Source organism: Drosophila erecta, unplaced genomic scaffold (genome assembly GCF_003286155.1).
Source record: "Drosophila erecta strain 14021-0224.00,06,07 unplaced genomic scaffold, DereRS2 tig00000126-arrow-pilon, whole genome shotgun sequence".
NCBI lineage: Eukaryota > Metazoa > Arthropoda > Insecta > Diptera > Drosophilidae > Drosophila > Drosophila erecta.
This window is the reverse complement of record NW_020825209.1, coordinates 13,544,903-13,568,717: the sequence shown is the minus strand read 5'-3', so window position 1 is coordinate 13,568,717 and position 23,815 is coordinate 13,544,903. Positions and strand designations below refer to the sequence as shown.

Below are 23,815 nucleotides of genomic sequence, written 5' to 3'. Positions count from 1 at the left end.
AGAAATTATCTCACGGATAATCCGAACAACACGTTCAAACTTTTTTCCACCAGCTTTTCCTCTCTTTTCATATGCTTTTCGTTTCGTTTGGTGGCTTTTCTTCACGGGCTACCTCCGTTTCTCGAGCGGATTCCGCCGTGGGTGGAGAATAGGGCAACGGGTGGGCGGTGGGCGGTGGGCAGGTGATGGGGTCTCACCCTTTTGGGACGGCCAAAGGCATTGACAGTGTGCGGGGGCGCCTCGAAAAGCCGCCTGAAACAATGGCAAACTCGACTCAAATGCACCTGACGGTCGCTCTGTCCAGGCAGCGACGTCGACGGCGGCAGCGGCGGAGGCTGGAGCACACTGAGCGAAAATGTAATTCAAAATGCAGAGCAAGAAATTGGAAAACTACTTAACACGAGCTAACGTTAAGTTGTAAGTAGGCAGATAGGAACATTAATTAATCGACATAAGCCAGATATGCAGATATGTGGTGTTTCACACAGAGTGGGTTCTATATAGGAAAGAAATTGTATATGTACACCATTTGTTCAGTGTGCATACTGGAAAGTGTTTGGATGTCAGCTTTGTGGCTCTGTGGTTGGTCGTCGCTCATTGTTGTTGCAGAAAGCCATTTCGTATTTGCTTAGTCGCGTTGAGAGAAAGGGTAACAGATTCCCACAGTCGGCGAGACAACGGTACTCGGTACTCGGCCAGCAGCAACATCTCCAGTCCAAGAGCAACATCTAGCCAGCAGCATCAGCAGCAGCAGCGGCATCAGCAGCAGCAGCAGCAGCAGCGGCAGCAACAGCAACAACGAGCCGTTGACAACTCGCAGGCCATTGTGCCCATGAATGAAAAGAAGCCAGAGTGTGTCTGTTTTTCTATTTTCCTCCAGTATTTTTTTTTTTTTTTTTTTTTGTGAGCTGATTGATGAATGTCAGCCGAAAGTGTGAGGGCAGGGCAGGTGTCATGGGAACCTGTCGGGTGGCAAGAGGGGCCACCGCCGACTGAAGGTCACCCAACGTGAGAATCGAAAATGTGGCACACTCTCTCGTCATTTAGTGTTTGTGCAGCTTCTGGCCAAAAGAGCTGCACTTGAAGCCTTCAATTCCTTCAATTCGAACGGCAGCAAACAAAGGCCCAAGTGACGTGCGACCCACGACCAACCTGCAACATGCCATAGGCAACATGCTATGCGAGTATGCAACATACAACGGACAGTCGGCAACAGGCAACAGGCAAATGGCAACTGGCAACTTGCAACTGGCATCTGGCGGCACACTAACGGATTATTGCGGACTTAAGCAGTCTAACCTACAAATCATAAAAATGTTCAGAGCTGAGACACCCGAAAAGGGAATAAATAAACAACTCAAATAAATTCAAATTCGCATGGATGCAAAGTTGAAAGTTGAAGTCGACACTTGAGCCGAAAGCCTTGTAACTGAAAGATACTCGTACTTGAAACGATGCGCACTCTGCTCCGCGTGATCGACCGACTGTCGAAGGGGTTTACAACTGGCGGACAAGCGGACAAGCGGACGGACATACGGACAAACTGTCGGACAAGCGGACAGAGCGACCTAGGTGCCAGCCATAGGGCATTCATATGGATGAGCTGTTTGTATTACGTTTGAAAGTCATGTTGCAGATACTTTTCGTACATCTGCATATCTTCGGGCACCTGCTGCCACCCGCCGACGTTGATGTTGCTGTTGCTGTTGCTGTTTCTGTTGCCGCTGCCACAGCAACATTTCTGTTGCTGTTGCCATTGCCGTTACCATCGCTGCCGCTGTCGTCACTTGCATATCAATGTGGCCGAAAATAAAATGTGACGTCTCGAGTTGCACGATTAAGAGACTGCATCATGTGCCTAGGCACAAGTGCAGATGCAACTCGGATTCGTATTTGGATACAGATTCAGATGCATCACAGAGTCGCCCAGTGCGTCGCTTGTCGGCCTGTGACGCAATGCAAGACGGCACTGCATTGTACAAAAAAACGTAGTAGCGATCGAGGGCACTGTCAAAAATTTGCCATTGTTGGCCAACGAAAATCCCTTTCAAGTCAAAAAAAGTAGAAAAAACGGCAGACCTCTGAATTGTATACCCTGTTCAGCTAGGCATTGCTTTTCTAATCGATTGGCATTCAAATGTAGCGCTTTTAATTTTTATTAAATTTTTTAAATTTTTTTTTCAAATTTCATGATAAGAAGTCCCTTATAAGAGACGCAAAAATGTGTCAAACAAAACATCTTAAATTGGTTGTGGAGAGTTTGTTTGGGTTGTCTGCAGCACTAAATAATTGCTTTTGTTTAAGCCGAAATTAAAACTAAAAACCATAAATTTCTTCCCATTTTTACAAAAAAAAAGTATACGTATTTTTGGTTTCATAAATATAAGTATTTTACCCACAACTTTGGTAATTCACAGTTTGTAATACTATACTTCGTTAAATTCGTAGCCTCATTTCCTATACTGCGTCATTGCCACAGCTAAAAATTAAAATTAAAATACTAACATTTTTTAAAAAGAAGTCATAAAAAAAGTTAAAATTTGGCCACAACTTATTTTTACCAACTAATCTTAAAATTTATATGAATCGTTAGGTTAGATTGTCAGCTGCAGGAAGCAGTCTGTTTTTTAGTAATTTTTAGTAGTAAAAATATCAGTATTTTATCCACAACTTGTTTAATGTTGTCCAAATGCAGAACGCCATACCTTGTTGGACTTAGTTTTCTATGAAGTGGAACTTACAACTAAAAATCCTAAAACTTGACCATTTTCGAAAAAAAATCATAACTATAATTCCACAAAAATGATTTCTACCAAAAGATCGAAAAAGTGATAGTCTGTGTTTCGTCCTGGCTTTAAATTTGAAAGTGCCTGTCCAGTTTTTAGTAAAGATACATTGGTACAGTAGTCGCGGTTATTAGTTACGCAAAACGTTGGCAGTGACATTTTCTCGCAGTGCCCTATAAACTGGCAGATTGCTCAGGGTAACATTGAAAGTGCAGCTTGGCTGGGATGGCGTCGTGTTAGTTTAGTTTGTTGTTTCGATTTTGTCGGTGCACTCTATGCTGCCATGGGTCTCCGCTGTTGTATTTTATTTTTCATTTTATTTTATTTTACCCAGTGCCATTTGGTTGGGCCCAGGTCCATCCAACGGCGACGACTCTTGCCGTCTGCGGTCGTCGGCAATTGAATTCATTGAATGCCCGACCGACCGACCAACCGACCAACCGACTTGAGAGTCAACCGCAGAGGCAATAGTTACAACAGCAAAACATCAACCAATGTTGAACAGACCAAAAGCTGAGCCCTCTGGTCGTGGTTACTTTTGCAATTTGTATTAAGGATTTGCAGTTGAATGGGGCAGGGATAGCAAATAGGGACACGTCTGCGGTCTGGACGAACATAGCGCATTTAACTAAGTCCAAGGAGAAGGAGATGGTGGATCAGGAGGAGGAGCAGGAGGGCTCCAAGCAGCCAGTTCCCAGTTTCCTCTCATTCTCCCGCCCCCTTCCCGCCGTCAATCCAATTTTCGGCTGAGCATTGGCAACATTTGCATTTACACGCACTTGCCGCAAGTTGGACATGCCGCAGATAGATAGACACACACACATACACACACAACCCACCCACAGGACGAAGAGGACAAAGAGTTTGTGGCTCATCCTCGCCGCGGGTATCAATCGGATTTGAGCTTTGAAAGCGGCCAAAGGACAATGGTTGAAGTGGCAGGGTGAGCGGGTTAAGTTCCACGGTCCATTGTGCACCGAAAGAGGCTTGGATTAGGGATGTCAAGGGATGTGGTTATCGATACACTAACTAGGGTATATTTGGCCCTTACTTATTTTCACCCATATGCTTTCGGCAAATCGGGGTTAAGAAAGCCATTTTCTCGGTCTAGAGACTGCAAATTAGCTGATTAAAATATTTCACTATGCACCACAGTACTGAGTAATTTTATTATTTGCCAACTGAGTAACTTAACAGCTTAATTGACAAGCTATGAATAATTGAATTATATATGGATTCGCCAGCCACACACGCATTAAATGTTAAGCCAAACTTAAGCCAAGTCAGCATAAATTACTGGCCAACAATAAGCCGCCCGAATCGAAGCGTGTGTATTTATGTGTATTTATGGGGCTTTGGATTTGGTGTTGGTGTTTTGTGGCCCATGAACACACACACACACGCACACGCTCACCGACAATTTGGCACATACTCGTATATATTTTGCACATTTGCGAAACTCCACTCTGCACACTCCACACCCGCAACCGCCAGCCGCACAAGCTTAACCCCAGACAGCCCCCATTCAGTCGGCTGACAGCTTCTCGCCCTGCATTGACACCTTCCAATAATTTTGGGGGGCAGTTGGGGAAGGTTGGGTGGTGCAGTGGGTGGCGGCTCCGTGTGTGTGGCATGCAGGTAGCTGCGTTGCAGCTGCGATTTGTTTCACTTAGTAGTCGCCCTCGTCGACTCGTCGCTGGAAAATTTGCGTACGCCGTCACTGGGATTTGGATTGTGTAAGACATGCACGCAACATTACCGCAACTCCCTCCCATTTCGCCGAGTTTCACTGCTTTTTCCCGGCGTTTTCCAGCTGCTTGAATGTGGTGCAAGTCAGCCGCTGACAAATAAAATGCACAGTGAAAAATTAGCAACAAATATTCCTGAGATAAGAAAACGTATTGATAAGCTATCAAATCAATAAAAATAAAAACTGCAGATTTTATAACGATATTTGTGGACTTTGAATAAACTAAAACAATTTCTTTTGTGCGCATGTGAGGAGAAGTGTACTTTCAATTTGCTGGTTGAAGAATTTTCAGGCAAGCCGAATGCCATTGCAAGTTCCTTCATTTGTGTATGCAGTCCATCCATCTATCCATACACCCATCCATCCGTCAGTCAGCCAGTCAAGGCCACTAATTAGGTGTAGTACCCAACCCATCCACTGGCCCCAACTTTTCCGATGCTAATTAAGCGACGATGCATCAGAGTTGTTCGGGAAAATCCTGCGTTTCGCTGCACGAAAATTCCGATAAGTTCCCAGCAGCAGGGAAAGCAAACGCAAAGTCAGAAGGCAGCAGAATCAGAATCAGAATCAGGAACACGAACAACTACGAACAGACTACCTGACATCCACCTCGGACATTGACAATGCGCCCTCTGAGGTTTTGACATGGCTGCTCCATTCGTCCATGGTACGAGTATTGAGATGTCATCGGGATTCAAACACACCGACCCGGCCCAACAAGCTAACGAGTCGTCCCGGCTTTTGGCTTTTGGCTTTTGGGGCTTGGACTTACATAATTAGAGGCAACAAGCCGGGCCAAAAGACCAAGAGCCGAGTGAGTTTGTCCAGACCAGACGATTACACGCGCTGCCCATGTAATGGGGCCATGTTCGAGCTCATCTGATTGAAATGCCAAAACAACTGACACAGCGACCGCGGCCAAGGACCCCATTTACCTAATACTTAGCCCCATGTCATCCACATCCACGAAAATGGTGGGAAACTGGGCAGATTCTCCTCGAGGGAAACTCACCTGCAAATGGAGAGGAGAGGCAGAAATTTCCGAATTAGTAGGGCCGAAAATAAGGAAATGTAATTTGTGTCAAGTGTCCTTATATTATAATATGTGCAACTCCCATTTTATGCATTTGAAAACTGGGCAGACTTTTACTCGGACCACAGGGCGAGAAAGGCTTTGGCAGCTGGAGGGCCCAAAGCTCAGGTGTGTGTCATTAAGATTCTCCCACGCATTCAGTGTCAGGTCTGAAGTGGCCGCCTGGCCAAGATCTCAAGCCCCCAGTTGGCCCCTAAAAAACAAAAATAAAAACAAAAACAAAAGAGAAAACAAAAACAAGCCCAGCAAAACAAAGGCAATTGGACCTGGTCTGGTTCAGATCGCTTTGGTTTGCTTTGGTTCGGTTTGGGTTTGGGTTTGAGTTTGGGCTTGGGCTTAAGTTTTAGTTCACCTTAGAGTTCTGAGTCTCTGGGACCGGTTTTGCGGTTCTTGCGGCTCTCGTTGCTCTGGCCGCTCTGCTGTTTGTTTGTTTGTTGCAATAAAATGAAACGTAAATGAAATCTATTGTATTCCATATGAATAATGAGACAATTTTAATAATTTATAGACAACTTTCGGTTAACCGCAATAAGCTCAGCCCCAGACTCCAGGTGAGACAATGGCCAAGAGCTGAAGATTCCGCATCTCCACCGCAAAAAAAAAAAATAATAAATACAAAAAAAAAAGAGTTCGATGATCCTACAAGTCGGATATGGATATATACAGTGGTGTATATATATGTAGGGTTTCTCAATCTGTTTTCGCTCTATGCAGTCCATCGTTAGCCGTGATAACAAATCGCGATTGCCATCGCTTCCGATCGATCGCAAAGACAAAGGTGAGAAAACTTTGGCCCTGAGGTCTGAAGCCTCAAGTCTGAAGTCTGAAGTCTGTAGTCTTGGGCCTGGAATATGGATGGCTTTCGGGAGTGGAGCGTGGACCATTCATTCATTCATTCATGCAGCCAGCCATCCAGCCAGCCAGCCATTCATTCATTGACCGCAAGACCCGCAGGCCAGGCCATATAGCCAGCCGATCGTTTGTAATTGTATCTGTCGCAGCAATAAGTCAAAGTTGCCTTAACTCCCTTGCAAGTTGCAACATTGCAACTTGGTAGCTCTCTGGAGGATTGAAGAAATAAGGTAAGATGCACTCGAATGTGGCCCGTGGTCTAGGGTCTCAGTTACATTACTGGTTACACGATCCCCACCTCGATTTGCCTTCTGGTATTGTTTTATGGCTTGGCTATTAGCCGATGGCGATGACGATGGCGAAGGCGAGGAAGGAGCTAATCTCCGCCAGCCACAGGTCGAATGGTCAGGAGTTCCGTCTGGCGGCAATTAAATGGCTTCAGGGCACGGGCGATGCCACGGGCACGAGATGAGAAGGCCTTTATTTATAGGTTGCATTGCGGTTGCTATCTGGCAAAGTGCGAGTACCAACGAAACGAATATTGCATCCCTGGGTAATTATGGTAATCGATTCTACCAACTTGGTATTTTTTGTATTTATGTTAAATACAAATACTCAAGATGACACCTTCGATATCATATCTACTTTATGCTGACTCAAATGTAATATTTAAAACGTTTTTGCAGCAATAAATACCTAATCCCCGAGCACATTTCTTCGCTTGCAAAGCCACTCAAGAAATGGACTTACTTTTACCGAAATTGCCGAATGGGCGGAGTCCCAAACCGGACTCGCATACGCATATATGTATACACGTATATACACACATCCCCACTGACCGCTCAAGCCCATTCGTCCAGTTCCAGCTCCAATTCCATCTGAAACTCAAACTCAATCGCCACTAGTCCCCGGCTTTTTTGGGTCCCAACCCCGGGGGCGTTATTCGGCATCCCTTGTGGACAGCACACAACCCAGGCCAAAATCAATAGCGCCCCAATGTCGGGTTATGTTTGCTTGTGGGGGGTTTTCAGTGGGCTGCTTTCGGTAGGTGGTTGGTTGGTTGGGTGTGTGCTTGTAGGTTGGAGCAGCGCAGGTCCTCTCGTTCGGACTCGAACTACAAGTGGAAGTTGAAGTCGAACTCGGACACCCGGATGCTACACTTAAACGATGTGCAATGCCGATGAAGATGAGGCAGAGTCGGTGGTTCGGGACGGTTTGCCATGATCCAGGGTGGGTCGGTGTCGGTGGTTCTGCAACTGCTGCTGGTGAAACCAAGAAACCCGTCAGGGACAGACGCCGTCCAAATGTGGCCGATGACGTTGATAGTACACGTTCCAGATGCATATACATACATATATATTCGCAGCCTCTGCTCCTCCACTCCCCTAAACGGATACAGATACATATGTGCTGGCTTGGAACTGCAGGCGAGTCCTTCGAATCCTTCCTCCCCAGGGCAACAATAAAAACTTGAATTTTGTTGATTTTATTTGCCGGCTAGGAGGTTTTTGGTATCCAGCTACGTAGGACACAGCTCCATATCCCCATCCTTGTACGTTCTCATTCCTTGCTGCCTGGCAACGGTTCTCCGGGAATCGCCCAACTTGAACTTTATGCGCTGCGGCTGAGTGATTCGTGTTGGAGTCGAGTCGAGTCGAGTCTCCTCTTTGCTACCCAAACTTATATCCACACAAAAGTGGACCTTGGACGTTGTCTGGCGGAGAGACATCGACTCCGGACTGCAGAACTCCATTTCCATTCCCATGCCCATTCTGAAAACAGCTCGCCCATCGAACGCCCAACTCCATCTGCAGATGACTAGATAGCACGCGTCGTTTTTGCCACTTATTGGACAGTCTCCAGTATCCTGGATCCAGGATCCAGGATCCGAGACTGAGACTCAGGACCAGACTTCCACCGCGGCCCCCGGCCGAGGATGTTATGTATTTGCTGTCCATGTTACCCCACCGACTTTCAACCCAAAAAAGGGGGTTTATGGCCAGACTGCTGACTGCAATTTGGAGAACTTAACCGCAACTGGCAGCTGAATGGTGGCTGCGAGGGGGGGAAGGGGAATCGGGAGGAGCAGGACACCGCAGGGCAGGACACAAATTGCGAACAAATGAAAGTAGCGAAAACGTTCGACTGGAGCGGCGAATCCGAATCCGAATCCGCTGCACAGCAAGAAATGAATGACCCGTTTTTAATTGGGATTTTTGGGGCTTCATTTGAAACAGAGCTCATTTGAATAAATACTTTTGACGCTTTGTGTACTCAATTGACTTGGCTATTCACCGAGCTGAACGTACTAACACTGTATTGCATTCTATTAGCAATCATAAATACTCCTCAAGTTAGAACACAGCATTTCTCAGTGTCTTTTTGGCTGTACATGTGTTCTTCTGCTGTGGGTCTTAGCCCTGCTCCTACTTCTGCTTCTGTTTCTGCTGCAGTTTCTGTTTCAGCTGCCTGCGACTTCCGCCTTCACCTCCTCCATTTTCAATATTCTGCCATCATCGGCTTCGTTTTTTCGGCAGTTAAACTGGAGGTCAAGAGAGCACTGTACGCCGTGAATCGCACCAATCTGCTGACACATCCTTCTGGTTTTCCAGGGGCTACACTTTGGCAATTCCCTGGTCCTGGGTAGGAAGTTGGGATGTTATTGACCAAAAATGATTTGAAACAGTACAATATCATATACCATACTTCTTGGTATTTACTTGAAAGTTATTGAACAGCAAAGCTTTCTTGTTTCCATTTCTTGAATTTCTTGTTAGCCATTAGCTATTTGCGCTCCGCTCTTTCCCTTAACCCTCACATGCCCTCACTTAACCCACAAGCAGGGCTTGCCTTCTAAGCCAGTCACAGCTGCCATATTCAAATATGCGGTTTGGCACTCTTCAATTTACAACAAATCGTTCAAAGCAACAGCAACAACACCATAAATCACACACCCATACACACGCACATGCACACATTGGGATAAATGCATATGTAAATGTAAATGGAGTGAGTTTGGATCCTCTGCTTGCATTTTCTTACACACAATTGTCTCCTTTCTTTGGCCTCGCACAATGCAAAAGTGGGCGGTGCAAAAGGGGGGGGGTTGGGCTGGGTGCTTTTGGCCTTTTGTGAATTGGTGTCCAAGCGTTTTATGTTTCAATTATGCGCAACTTGCGCCCAACAATGGCGCTGCTCTGCCTCCTCCCTTCAAATGAGGCTGTAAAAGGACCAAGAGACGAAAAGGATCCACCACCTCCATCATTTGCCCTCCTCCGTTTCCCTTGGCTTTCCATCTTTCTCTGAATCTGAATCTGTATCTGCAGCCGTAGTCATAACTGTCTGTGTGTTTGCTGATGCATAAATTCCCTCCACATATGTATGTACATGCATATGCAGCCACATCACTCATACGCACACGCACGCACACACAGGCACACAAAGAAATGTGTGTTCGCGTCCTGCAGGAAGTTTCCCATGTGCTATTTTCGCAGAAAGAAGAGGCCCTTGCACTTTGTGGCCCGAGCTCTCTTGGAAACTGGCCAGAACCGGCGGCTAAGTTGGCAGCAATTCACCAAGTCCAACTGGGAATTCAATTAGGAACCTTCGACTTCCCGAGGTCAGCACAACTCATATTTTTTGAAGCCTCTAGGATCTTTTTTCTAACAGCAATTACAAGGAATTTAGGTTGCAAAGTATGAATTTCTTGTTGTTCATATGTACATATATGTATATTTAAATATATAGTAGGCAAGTTCAGAGGGATTTTTAGACACAAGCTTATTTTCTTTGAATTTCGATCATGACCAGTCGACCACTTTAACCCTTTACTTCTCAGCCAATCGAGTTTTGGGACTTCAAGCTGTGACTGGAACTTAAAGATGTAGTTCTCTATATTGTTTGTTGTAAGACGAATTTTTTTGTGGGCATACCAAAATGGCGTTTTGACTTTCGAGCGTGTTTCAGTGTGTGTGGAGCGGGGCAGAGCAGAGCAAGCTGCGCAGTCGCAATAGCAAAATCGCAAAATCTCAATCGAAAATCGCAGACGATGACGATGCTGTGGCCAAGCCCAGAAAGAGATGGGGCGATCGGGCAGTAAGTGGGTGTGAGCGGGACAGAGGACGACAGACCGCTGGGCTTGGCCCGAGTTTTATATTTTGTTTTTCCCATTTTACGTTGGCTTTATCAAGGTCTGGCCAATCAAAAAGTCCAACGACACAGACGCACACGCCAAATGGAGAAAGAGTGGGCAGATCTATAGAGAGAGAGAGGGCTATACCGTGAGCGAAAGAGACAGGGCGACGGGGAGATGGGGAGAGCGTGAGAGGGGGACAGCGGCGATCGACAAACAGACAGGTGTGAAGCAGTTTCAGCTTTTTGCAGTCAAGACAATAACAAATATCGTAATACAGTTGCAGATAAGGCAGTTCGAGGGTATTTAAGAGGGGTTAGGTACTTGGAAACCTGTTGTTGTTGTGGTTGTTGTTCCCCAACCGATATTCTCCTTCTCTCTCACTCGCTCGCTCACACAGCCGATCGCCAACGAAGACGCCACCGATCGACACGAAGGCGAATCGGGCCCGAACCGGTACGAAAACGGTCAAAAAAAAAGCCAAAGCCAAAGCCCCAAAGCCCCCGAGTAAATAAGTTATCAGCAGAATTGTAACTGGAAACTGAATGAATAAATAAAAAAGGGGAGGCGTCAACAAAGGCAAAAGCCAGCAAAGCGAAGCAGAGCAAAGCGAACGGATAGTAAAGATCAGAGCGCGTCTTTGGGGATCGAGGAGAGAATATACAGAGAAAAAATATGACTGCTTTCAAGCAAATGCTATAAGTTTAATGCAAAGATTTCCCTTTCAATTCAAGACTTAGTATGGTGCTTGTGTTATATAGCATAGCAAATATAGCACTTAGGGTAAATGCATATCATTTTATAATGATCCATTATAATTTAAATATTTATTTGTTTTTATTTCGTTAAGATCCAATTAAAGAACATAATTTCATCCCATATTGAAAATAAATCTATTAAAATGTAATTTTTAAAAGCCTTAAACATTGTTTGCCGTGTAGAAACCGTTGATTGGAGACTGCAGAGAGCCACTTACGCACACCAATAGAGAGTGGGCTGGAAAAAGGTGGAGAAGTGGTAGATGGGGGCCTGCAAAGAGGGCTGGGAAAGAGTTGGGGAAGAGGTGGGAGCCACAGCGAATGGCGAGCAAGCGAATCAAGAATCGAGAAACGAGGCAATTGAAACGCAGCAAAACGCACGCGTGCCTAAGGAAAATAAAACCAATACGCTATCATACATACATAAATATGTATATGCGAATGGGCAAAATCAGTTAGCCACTATATGATATGATATGTATGACTATGTACATCTCAAAGAAGCTGCACTTGGCGATGAGGAAGGGAAAAGTTGAAAGTCAAAAGATCTTCAGAGATTTTACTTTCTTGACTCACGATGAGATTAAGCTTATTAGTAATTAAATAAGCATTTTAGAATCTAAGCGAAATGGGAAAATATATTATATTATTATATTATTACTCATATTATATTATTATGATATTACTTTGAAGAACTACAGCTTTAATAAGCCCAGAAATAAGGCGAGCATTTTATGTGAAAATCTGCGCATAACCCACTTCCACCCACAGGAAAAAGTCAATACTCCACGGCTCCTCCTTCACAAGTTCTTTCCATTTTTTCCATTCCCGGGGGAGGGATATCATCCAACATCGTCCAACGCATCGCTGCCATCCCAGCTGCATATCCCCTTCGATGACTCTGGAACCAGCTCCACTTTAAGGTGTGCAATGCAATGTGACAATGGCATCTTAATGATAATAATTATGCTGATAAGATGCGTGGGGCTCAGGGAGAGAAAGATGACGGGAGGAAACGGGATTGGGGATTGGGGCATCCATCCAAGCGCTGATATAAATCGCTGGCAAACGGAAATGGGGAGTGCCGTGGACCCAAAGAACCATCGCATGCATTTGAGGTGAGGCCCCCCACCGCCGCTCCCCGTCCCCTTTTGAAATCCCTCCAGAGACCTCAATCTTAGCGTTCAGAGGCCTTTGATTGATTTATTTATTTGTGCCGGGGCAACGCACATACGGATTTTGGATTGGGATTCGCATCTTGGTTTCGTTTTAAATCGGTAATCATTGAATTAAATTATGCCGGGGCGAAACACGAAATAAGAGAGGTGGGGAGGTAGGGTAGAAGACCAAGATTCATCCATCCATCCATCCATCTGGAGGTACACGTACACGTACTCGTCCAAGCCTTTTTGGCCGCACCCACACCCACAACCTGGAGACGACAGCAATCATCGAGGAGGAGTTGGTCACATGCCAAAATCATCCAGAAACAACAGCAATCCAGCCAGCATCTCCATCTCTATCTCCAGCTCATTGGCTGTGAAGTTTTTATTGAATTCGCTGCCAAAACACCCACATGGCCCACGGTGTAGAATCCAAAATCCGAGAGCCCAAATCCAAATCCCAAAATTGTTACCAATATATGTGGCTACAGTGTGCTATACATTGATTCACCTATGCTAGTGATGCGAGGTAATTAAATATTAGGTAAAATTCAAATCTACATTTCATGAGAAACTCAATAACAATGCAAACTTTAAAGAACAATAAGTGCATGATAGACCTATAATAATTTCTAAATATTTAACTTTTGTAGCCTTACGGAGAAGCGCAATTGCGGGACGCACTGTACCCACCCCGACTTATAGATGGGTGTGTGCACCGACTGGGTTCGACTTCTCGGGGGAGCGGATCGGATCGGAGGTTTCGGAGGTCCGGCAATCCAACGGATTGCGTGGGCTTTGCATTTCCAATCTGCTCGTTGGTCGCCCGAGCTATTTATAAACGCAATGAATGAGCAAACGGATCAATGAATGAGCTAGTGCCGCTGAGCCAGCACAATAATAATTGCTTGGCTCAATTAAAAACAAAGAAACGACGAAGACCAAGACTAAGACCCCATGCCGAACCTATTTAGGAGGGGGCCTGATGGAAAAGACAAAAGACCGTCAACATAGAGCTTTGGAGGCTTCTTCGCGCTTCCTTCCTCTGTGGTCTTTGGGTTTCTTCGGGTTTCTTTGGATTTCTTCAGATTTCTTTGGGTCTCTTCAGGCTTCTTGGGATCTCTTTGGATTTCTTTGGATTTCTTTAGGTTTCTTTGGGTTTCTTTGACACTGCGTAGGCGCTGCCAAGCCCGTGGATCTTAATGAATGACTGCCATGGCCCGAAACTAATCACGCTGCAGCTTCTCTTCGTCGAGCAAACACCGCCCATCTTTTGCGCAGCTGAGTTATTTGATCTTGGCCTAATTTATGCAAAATAATTATTATTTTTTATTTTCTTCTTTCGTAACCAGCAATAATTTTGGGTTTTTACCCGCTTTTCTTGAGCTGGGGGATCTTCCGCATTTCCGGTTCGCTTTTGGCACGTGCTACAAGGGGATGGGCGAGCAGATGTGCAGATGGCAATAGTAAACAAAAAGCAAGCCAAGGAAAACCCATTGAAATTTTCGTTCGCGCCTAGGCAAATTTGTAGCGCGTGCGCAGGCAGGAAAAGGGGCGGCGGTGGGCGGCGGGGGCGTGGCAGGATACTCCACCCCATCATCACTCACAGTCAGATGTTCGCCTTCGAACATTTTGCGGTTTGTTTTGCTCGCCGGCTACGCGTTAAATAAAAGAAAAGGAAAAAAAACAAGCAAACGAAAGAAAAGAGAGAACAAGAAAGCGTGTTTGCAGAGACACAAAAAGGGGGGAAAATTGGAGGGTGGCGCTTTAACTATGACAAAGGTGCCAAGTTCTGCCGCACCAGCCAGCCACCCTCCGTTCGCCATTGAAAGTGAAAAGTTTGCCAAAGTGCGGGGCGGGACGTCATAAAAAAAACGTACAAAAAAAAAAATTAAAAGAAAAACCGGCACACAAAAAATAGAGGAAAATTCCAAAGAAAATGCGCGTCAAAACAAACGCAGGCAAAAGAGTAAAAGATTCATTAACTTGTTAGCTTCTGTTTTAAGTCATTTTCTGGGATTCCCCGTTGCTCTTGGGTTTTTTTTCGGGTGTTTGCTCTTGGTAGAGGCTAAGTATACGCCAAGTTGGCTAGCCAAATAAAATAATTATAAGTAAATTAGGGAGCATTAAAGCTTGCAATTTGCACTGCAATGCCATTATTTTACAATATTTGCTGTTTTATTATTTCGCTTCAACGAAAATCTCTTAGCAGGTTGAAGTGTGGGTGTGGAAACAAATTAGTAAATAATAAAAGCCAATGGTATTTCTAGAATTTCACCTACCTATTCAATTTTATTCACACCTTTATGGCCCCGATTGTAAAGTGTAAAAGCCAAAACTGAAATGCAAAACTGGTAACTAAAAGTCAGCGAATAATAACCAAAGCATTCACACTTATTCACTTTATGCGCGCTTTATGTGCCAGTGAAAAACTTTAAAAATTAAAAAAGTCGGCAAACAAAAACCGAACAAAAGCCGAAAAACCGAGTGGAAAACAAAGGCGGGTGCAAAACAATTCAGTGAAATATGAATGCAGGAAGAGGGAGAAAGGGAGGAGGACTCCCAGGACTCCCAGGACAGCGAGGACACACACACAGGACTCTCAGGACTTGCCAGTACATGCAGCGCTGGCCAAAACGGATGCACCTAGCGAGACAGTTTGGACCAAGTCCTGCGGATCAGAGTTTCCATTTCCAGTTTCAGTCGCCGTCTGATTCTCAGACTCGCCGCAGCGGAAGTAACTCGCTGAGCGCTGTTGTGGCTGATTATGCTGCCAGTGGCAGTAGGGAAAAGGGCTCACAAAGGGGTTTTCACAGGGGGGTTTTCAGCGGGTTTCCAGTGGGCTTCGGTGGGCGTTTCATATGGGGAAGGGGCCACTAGTGTCTGGACCATGTGAGCGACGCTGGCGTCTCTCCCGCTGAGCAGCCCAGAACGGGCCAGTTTCAATTTATATCCGCCATGTCCTTGCCCCCCGCCAGCATTCAAATGCAGCAGTTTTCTACACCGAAAGAAAAGAAGGCCTTTGCCTCCCAAGGATAACCCAAAAGAAACGGTGTATGATAAATAAACATCGATTAAATCCTTATGCGTACCCTAAATCAATTAACAAGCGATTAGCAAGATTGGAATTAGAAAATAAAAATACCAACAACCTTTTCTGAAGGAATGGTCTGATATGTTGGCTTCTGTTTTACAGATGCAACTTTAAGGTTGTGGCCAGTATTGTGCAGCATATCTTCTAATATCTGTGAGCAGTTTAATTATACATTAATACTAGAGTTGGCATTCAGCCCGAGGTATTTTTGCCCTACCCATGCCGCCCCCTTTGGGAGCCAACATCCAAAACTGTTTGGCCGCAGCTGGACAAAAGTTTGACGTCCACATGACGACACGTTGACACTGCGGGTGCAGGACCCTCGGGGAGTGGGCGGTTTCCGGGGCGGGGGCATCAGTGGCAGGGGCACCTCTGTTATTTGTTATAACAATTGCAAGCGGCTGAAAACGCGAGGAGGACGTTGCCATGGCAAACATGAGCAGGATAACAAAAAAGGCGGCAGCGGTCGCCTGGTCGGTCGGTCGCTCATTTAATGGACACTGTTTGGTCGATAATCAAATTAAAAGAAACCCCAGGTACAAAAAAAAAAAAGGCAAAAGCTAAAAATGGTATGGCAAAATGAAATGAGCGAAGAAAAACAAGAGCAGGCGCCAGGACGACCGTGAGATGTCCACCCATCGATGAAATGTAAATTATCAAGCCCCCGGTCGGTCAGTCAACGAGGGGTTAAGGGTTAACAGCGGGTTAAGTGTGGGCACGTGGGCAGGTGCAATCGGTAGACCCAAAAGCGTGCCGCTCGATTACCGCTGACCATACATGTTATGAATGTTGAATCGAACAGGATGTTTGTTCACCCAAGCTCAACGGTCTGCAGAATATGCAGGTATTAACTGGCCGACAGCTGAAAGTGTATTGTTTAATCGAATATTGTAATTGCCATCGATTCATTGATTAGTTTGTTTAATTTTTTGCGTTCGATGCTTTTACTTTTACTTGCCTAAGTTTATTTACATGCATTGAATTGGAAATACACTTTTGGCATGGCCCAGAAACCAACTCCAATTAGACTGTCAAGTTTTGAAAATCTCCCGACTTTTCACCCCTCCGGTATTTCTTCTTCGGCTCCCACCCACTTTAGGCACTCTCAATAACTTGTTGTACATGAACATTGCGACTTGTTCTCGGAAATTACTCATCAGGCCCATTGTCCCGCCTCGCAACCCCCTTTAACCCATGTTTCCGATAAGACGAACACCGCCCATGGGCGGCATGACGAAATGCTGTAAAACTCATATTGTTGTTGTTGTTGCTTGCGGAGATCAAAAAGATTCCCACTGCCACGAAAAATGTCAACAAGCAAAAAAGAGGAACCGTAATGGTTGGGGTGTTGAAAAAGCTAAAAAAAAAAATAAACGAATCGAAATTGAAATTGTAGCAATTAATTATGATAGAATGGATATTGGAGGGGCAGGGGCACAAAAGAAAAAGGCCAAACAACAGCAATTTTGGGGACATCAGATATCGATAAGGATGGTTACTACCACTCCAAGTCCGATGCTCTCCATCTGGAAACAAGTCCGAGCTCCGATCGTCAGCAATTAGACCTTCTCTTATCACAATATATTACCTGGAAAAGAAGGGCGGCAGAGCCACCCCGCTTTGTTGGTTTTGATTTGTAAGACAAATAGACCGAAAACGAGGAGAAAAAAGAAAAAAAAAAACCCCAGAACAGCAAACAACTTTGCGAGCAATTAAAATTGTTTGACGACATGGGGATGGGATCGAGAGGGGCTCTTCAAGAAAAAACAAAAGCAAAGAAAATTTAAAGGTGTATGCCTCCTATACAACTGGGGAGTGGGCAACTGGCCGCGTCAAGTGCGTCACTGTCCACTCGCTCTGTGTCGCTATCTAGATAAGATTGATAACACTGCTTGCTCACTCGGCAAATGGAAAATCTGTGCAAAAAACTGGCCAACCAGGTCCAAAAACAAAAACGAGCGAAAAAATTATGACTTTATGGCTCGGGACAATCCACATATTATGACAATGATATTGCCAAGCCATATGAATGTGGCCCCGCCATACAAGCTTTATGACTTTACGGCCCTGATTTCCCTTTGAACTAAGCCGTTTTCCGTCTCCGCACGGATTTCTCAACGTCCGAGAAATCGCACCAAAAGCGTAGGGAAATTGCACGGAATGACCAGGCGGAATATAGAAAATAAAGCAAATCTTTCCAACTAGCGATTGCAGGCAAGTAAAGCGGACAATAACCGAAAACAAACCTCAAATCTGAGAAATCATTGCAAAACACACCTAGGCGAGTTCTGATTTAGGTATGGCGATATCGCAGCGATAACTCGACTAGATACAAAAAGCAACAAAAACAAAAAACAAAAAAAGCGAGCTAAAGGAGAACTTCCATATGGCAAATAAAATGGGCGCGGGTGTACGGCGGATGCGTGACATGGCCTACTGATATGGCCTGACCACACGGCACACGTCACACGGTTAACACATCTTCATTGTCTGGCTAGTGGAAGGTATAGATGGGTTGACCTCCATTTCTAAGGAAATGTCAACCCATTTCAAGGATATCTATGTGGAATGCTTACTCTTGTACTAGCTTTATGTTAAAACTATGTTGCTTAATAAACTTTACCCAACTGAAGATCTTACTTGAACCACAAAAACTCGCATCTAAGTTTCGGTTCTGAACTACAAATCGAAAAGCAAGAGATCTTTGAAAGACATCTTAAGAAGAATGAATGAAATACATATATGAATTCGAAGGCCGCCCTAAAAATAATCCATTTCCAAGTTCTTTAGGCCATAAAAATTGCATCAGCACTTGCCAAAAACTTCCATCAGCTGTTTGCGCTATGCCAGAAAATAAAAAAAAGCCCAATTGGGATATCGCAGCTGGAAAAGTTTTGCCCCAAACTGAAGGCTATCGCAATCCCACTTACCTTGTGCAATTCGAACCGCGGGCATTTTAATTCTCATTTTTGTTTCCAGTTTCCGAAGGTGTTTCAAAACTTCGCAGACACAGGCACACAAACCCAGCGAAGGGCAATGTCCTGCCGATCTCCCAATTCCAACTGGGATGCCAACTTCCAATTGGCCTACGTTTACAAAGTTTTTCAAGTTATTGTTTCCTTTCTTCCTGGGCCTACTCTCCTTTTTTTATTTATATTGCACGAACCTCGTTTTTGGTTTAAAAAAAAATCACAATCACACATTCACCAATTGGAATCTCTAGCTTTTAGTTTCCTAATCAGACAGCTTCAGCTTGGTTTTTGGGGGCTTCTCTAGGGCTGCCATTTTCCAAAAAAAAAGTAACTATTCTTCGGTACACTTGTCACTTGGTTTGTATTTCTTTTATGACTCTTGTGATCTGTGATTTGAATTGTAGTATAGGAACCTTAAGCACGGGGACTCTTTTATTTGCTTCCTTAAAGGCTTTTTTGTTTGTTTGGCAGTTTTGTTGTTGTTGTTGTTGTCACAAACGCACGCGGTTTCATTTGTATAGAAAAGAGGGGAAAACCAATTGGGTTTTCGCAGGCTGTATGTTTAACCAATTGGATTTTGTATTTTTTGTTGATAACACACGCCGGAGACACTTGAAAAAAATTGCACAAAGTGTGTATAGGTATACTTTTGATTTTTCTTCCTTTTTTTTTAAGTATATACCAAAATATATTTTGGTTTTTAATTTGTATTATGATTTGTTTTTGTTTCCAAGTTAGTTATATTTTGGATGACCGCGACGGCTAACGGTAAATCGACAAAAAGCGGTGTTTTATTTTTGTTTTTTTTTTTTGTTTTTAGTATGTTTTGGCGGCGTAATGCAGTATAGCGGTTAGCAGCTCCGTTTTGTGTGTGGTGCTAACGGTAACGGCGGAAGTACGCGACTACTTGCGACGTTTTAGCGGCGAGCGCGTCTTCGCTGCCTCTGCTCTCGGCGACTTCGCTGCAGCAGCGCGGCAGCTTTTGTCCAGCGGGCAACAACAACCAGAGTGCGACAAAGCACACACAGACAGGCACACGCTCAAGCACGCCGCACAGCCCACACTGGCGAGCGCGAACGAACACGAGCGAACGCGTTGCAAGCAAGACGAAAGCTTGCGAGCGCCGGAAGAAGAGAGCGTCACAGCTCAGCGAGAGAGGGAGAGAGAGTGTGTGGTTTGTGTACCGTGTACCGTGTGCGTGTGTGTTTGTGTGTGTGTGTTGAGAAGAGAGTGCCAACTCCAGACGCGAGCTTCTTAGGCGAACATGTCCGAACGCGACGATGTCCTGCGAGCGACTGCAGATAATTCAATTTTATTTCAGGCTTTTGCACTTTAATGCCAATCTGGCAATTTGATTTTCGGTCGACGTCAACGCCGACGCAACGCCGACGCCAACGCAGCCCTTTCCTAACGGTGTTTTTGGGTGGTGCGGCGGTGGTGGGTTGTTGTTGGGTGGCAACCGGGCGTTTGTTTATTTGCCGCCGGTCATGTGTGCGAGTGTACGGTCCTGTTTGTGTGCGTATATATGAGTGTGTGTGTGCGTATGTGGGGGTGGACATACGACACCCGTTAGCGCGCGAGAGCGAGACAACACGTGCAAGAATAGCGAAGGGGTGGTGCCGTTTTGCCGTTCAAACTGGTCACTCTGGTCAATCGACGGGCGAGGACTCTGATTTACATACAGATATATTTGGCTTTCGCTGCGAAAGCCAGCATTTGCAACCCTCTCGCCGGCAGGACATAAACAAGGACAACGGCATATGACCACAAGTCCACAAGAGTTTAGGGCGCGCGCGCACCTTTCGCGCTAAAAATCAAAACAATGAACAGAGCTCGTTAGAGGATCACGTAGGTGACGAACACAACTCGGCAGAGGATCACGTAGGTGACGAACACAACTCGCTAGAGGGTCACGTAGGTGACGAATCGCGCCAAGGACGCAGCGAAAATGTGATTCTTTTGGTACCTCGTAGAAAAGCCTAAGAAAAGTTGAATAGTGAACTTGAAAAAAATTAAGTTTTCACCAAAAGTTAGACAACTGATTGCTTATATAAAGGATAGCTCTGGTTTGAAATATAGATTAGAACTCGAAATAAGTCTAAACTAAAATGTTATCTTATCTTATATTAAAGAATTTTCTTTATCAATGATTTTTTTTAATTTAAAGCCAAGTTTGTCAGAATATAACTGCTGTTTTTATTAAAATATACCATATTTAAATATGGTATATGCATATTAAATGCATATTTAAATTGTTTCAATTCAGAGTGAGTGCTTAGAACCACTGATTCATACCGCTTTTTGGAGCGCAACCTACTCGCTCGGCTGCCGAAAGGCGTCTGATGGAGCCCGTTAGCAGCTTGGCACTTATCGCATGAGCCAACAGATGAGCCGACGAGCTTGCAACTTGCAACATGTTGTAAGCTCTCGGAGATCCTCAAAGGTCACGGCGGCTGGGGGGTGGTGGGGGTTTATTTTCTAGTGACAACCTTCGGCTTAGCTGCATCCCTGAATGAACGATCTTCCCCCCTTTTATGTGGCACCATCCTCACACCCCTTCAACCGCAACATCAAACATGTTGCCCACTGGACCGCCGAGCCCATCCCCTTCCCCCTCACCCATATGCGCAAAAAAGAATCAAAGAAAACAAAAAACTGGACGCTCTCTGCCGGCGTCGCTGCCGCTGCCGCAGCCGACGTCGCTGCTGCCATTAATGTCAGGCTCTTTGATATGAGAATCAGCGCACTCTCACATATGAGAGCTCCAATTGTGCGCCAGTGTGCGTGCGAGTCTTTGTGCGTATGTGTAGTTTTTGTATACGTGTGAGTGTGCGAATTGTTTTTGTTGTTTTTCGTTTTGTGGGTTGCGGGTGTAGGATGTGGGGGGTGGGGGGCAACAATAGGGAATGGGGATGTCAGGTCCGAGTTTCCCCTTAAACTTTTTCCCCCCTTTACTTCGCCTATTCTAACATACGTTGTATGCTTGCATATCTTATCTATCTTATATCTTATATATTTTTATTCATATCTTATATCCAATGAGCTAATGTTATTAAGCTAATTAACCTTTTAAAAGATCAATTGCTTTCGAATTCAAGTTAACAGTTGTTATTAATGATAACAGAATATTAAAAAAAAACTCGCTGTGAAGAGAGACTTTTCTGTTGGTGCTAAAAAAGTTGATCCCTCATTAGGTCCACGAAGATCTCCTAGTTTTTCTATCTGCTATACATGTAGCATACATATTCGCGCTCTGGCCTCATACACTCACACTCACACACACACACACACCAACATGCATTCAAACGTACACACTCGCACGCATTTTCGTACACATATGTGGCGTCGCACACGCGCGTTCGTCATCGATTGGCTCTCGCACATTTGTTTGACACTCCCCCCCCCCCCCCTGGCCATAACCCATCCTACCCCCATCCCCCCACCGCCCACCTGCCGCGCTCTCTCTAACCGACTGCACACAGGTAGCTGAGAGCAAGCGAGAGAGGGATAGAGGGTAGGGGAGAGAGCGACTCGAACAGAGAGATTTCGCTGGGTAAGAGAGAGCCACCCCGAGGTGGGCAAGAAATGGGTTGGAGGGGGTTGGGGGTCTAACAATGTGTGCCACGAAGTTCCAAGGTGAGGGCTAGTGGGTGGTCCAGGGGGAGGGGGTCGCCGGAATAGGGGTCGCCGGGTATCGCCATAACTCTTATCAGTCGAACGGTAACCGCTCACATGGAATAGTCGCTCGGCGGAATGAAATGGGATGTAAATGGAGTTCTTAGTTTGTTTGTTAGAAGAAACTATAATTTGGAGATATTTATATTTGGCCAATTGGGTTTTCAATAGGAAACGGAATTTAAATTTCATTTCTGATAATTATAATATAATGTATTGTAATATAATATAATATAATAGAATATAATATAATAAAATAAAATAATATCATATCACAATATTATATTTGTGGCTTCCTCCTATTTTGAACTTTTGCATAACGCTTTTGCTTAGACTGTTTTCCCAGATTGTAGTTATTAGTTTTCACCCGATATCTCGACTGACCTCATTCGGCATCTATGTACGAGTATGTATGGCCGCCAAAGGTAAAACCTTGTGGGGGCGGCTTCCTCTGTCCCATGCATAGCAGTTATGCGGATGAGATTCCGATTCCAATTCCGATTCGGCGAGATCAAAGGGATCGAGATGTTGGTGAAGGGAAGAGAGGAGAAGAGAAGGGAGGGTTGGAGAGTCGCGCAATTACCCGCGAATCCGAAAGGCGAGTGCGAATTTGTCAGACTTGCTATTCGCGACTTGAGAGGAACCTTCGCAATTGCATCGTACGCAATCATCGGGGTTACACATACATAACATATGCACGCACTGAGAAAAATGATTGGATTGAGTAAAAAACTCTCGGAGGCAAATTACTTTATGCTAAAAATCTGCATTTCTGTATACCAACATGAATGGTTTATATAATAGCGATGTTGTGGAACGCATATACTTTGGATAAATATGTTTAATGAACGATTCTTTCAGTGCATATTCTTACCTTTAATATATGCAGATGGAGGCCCGGCTCCGTCAGCCATCGATGGACGCCTGCTCTAACCGATCCGATGCGATCCGATCCGAACCGAACCGATCCATTGTCGGCGAGATGTGAGATTTTCGCTTCCATTTTTGTTATTTCTTGGCAAAGGCAAAACCAAAATCTGGAAATTAAAACAAAAACCAAAACGAAAACTGAGAAAAAAACACACAAAAACCGCCATTAACAATAACGAAAATTGCAGAATTGCCGACAATTACAAGGGGGTGGCGACTTCGGTAGACAGGGGGGGATTTTTTTCTCTCTTAAATTGCATGTGACATATGCGAGGAGGGAAAGTAAGGCAAGACAAAAATAAAAAAAAATATAAAAAAAACGTAAACGCAGAGGAAGCGAGGCTTGAGATTTAGAGTGCACTCCGAAAGTGCAGTTGCAACTGGAAGTTGCAGCAGAAGCCCGCCAGCCACAACTGCTGCATCATTATGTCAGCTGGAGGTCCTGCGGCTGCCATCCTCACCACCAAAAAGAAGACCATAACATCCGAGGACCCGAAGAGCACCAGAGCATCAGAACATCGGAACATGAAAACATCAGGGCACCCAAACAGCAGAAGTGTCGACAAATTGCCCCAGAGAGCTCCTCGGCTCAATCGGCGATCCATCATCA

General features: G+C 44.9%; 1 protein-coding gene across 2 annotated transcripts in view; it reads right to left on the bottom strand.

The window, feature by feature from the left end:
• LOC6551677 overlaps nt 1-23,215 on the bottom strand; it is a 48,233-nt gene extending 25,018 nt beyond the window's left edge. Inside the window, exon 1 of one of the 2 annotated variants that reach the window (XM_026982101.1) lies at nt 23,150-23,215. In XM_026982101.1, coding sequence (XP_026837902.1) covers nt 23,150-23,189 — 40 coding nt within the window. In that variant the 5' untranslated portion in view covers nt 23,190-23,215. Of the gene's footprint in view, nt 1-18,558; nt 19,903-23,149 lie in introns of those variants that run through there. The other variant, XM_001978490.3, reaches the window with a different exon arrangement.
• Nucleotides 23,216-23,815: the final 600 nt, after the last annotated feature.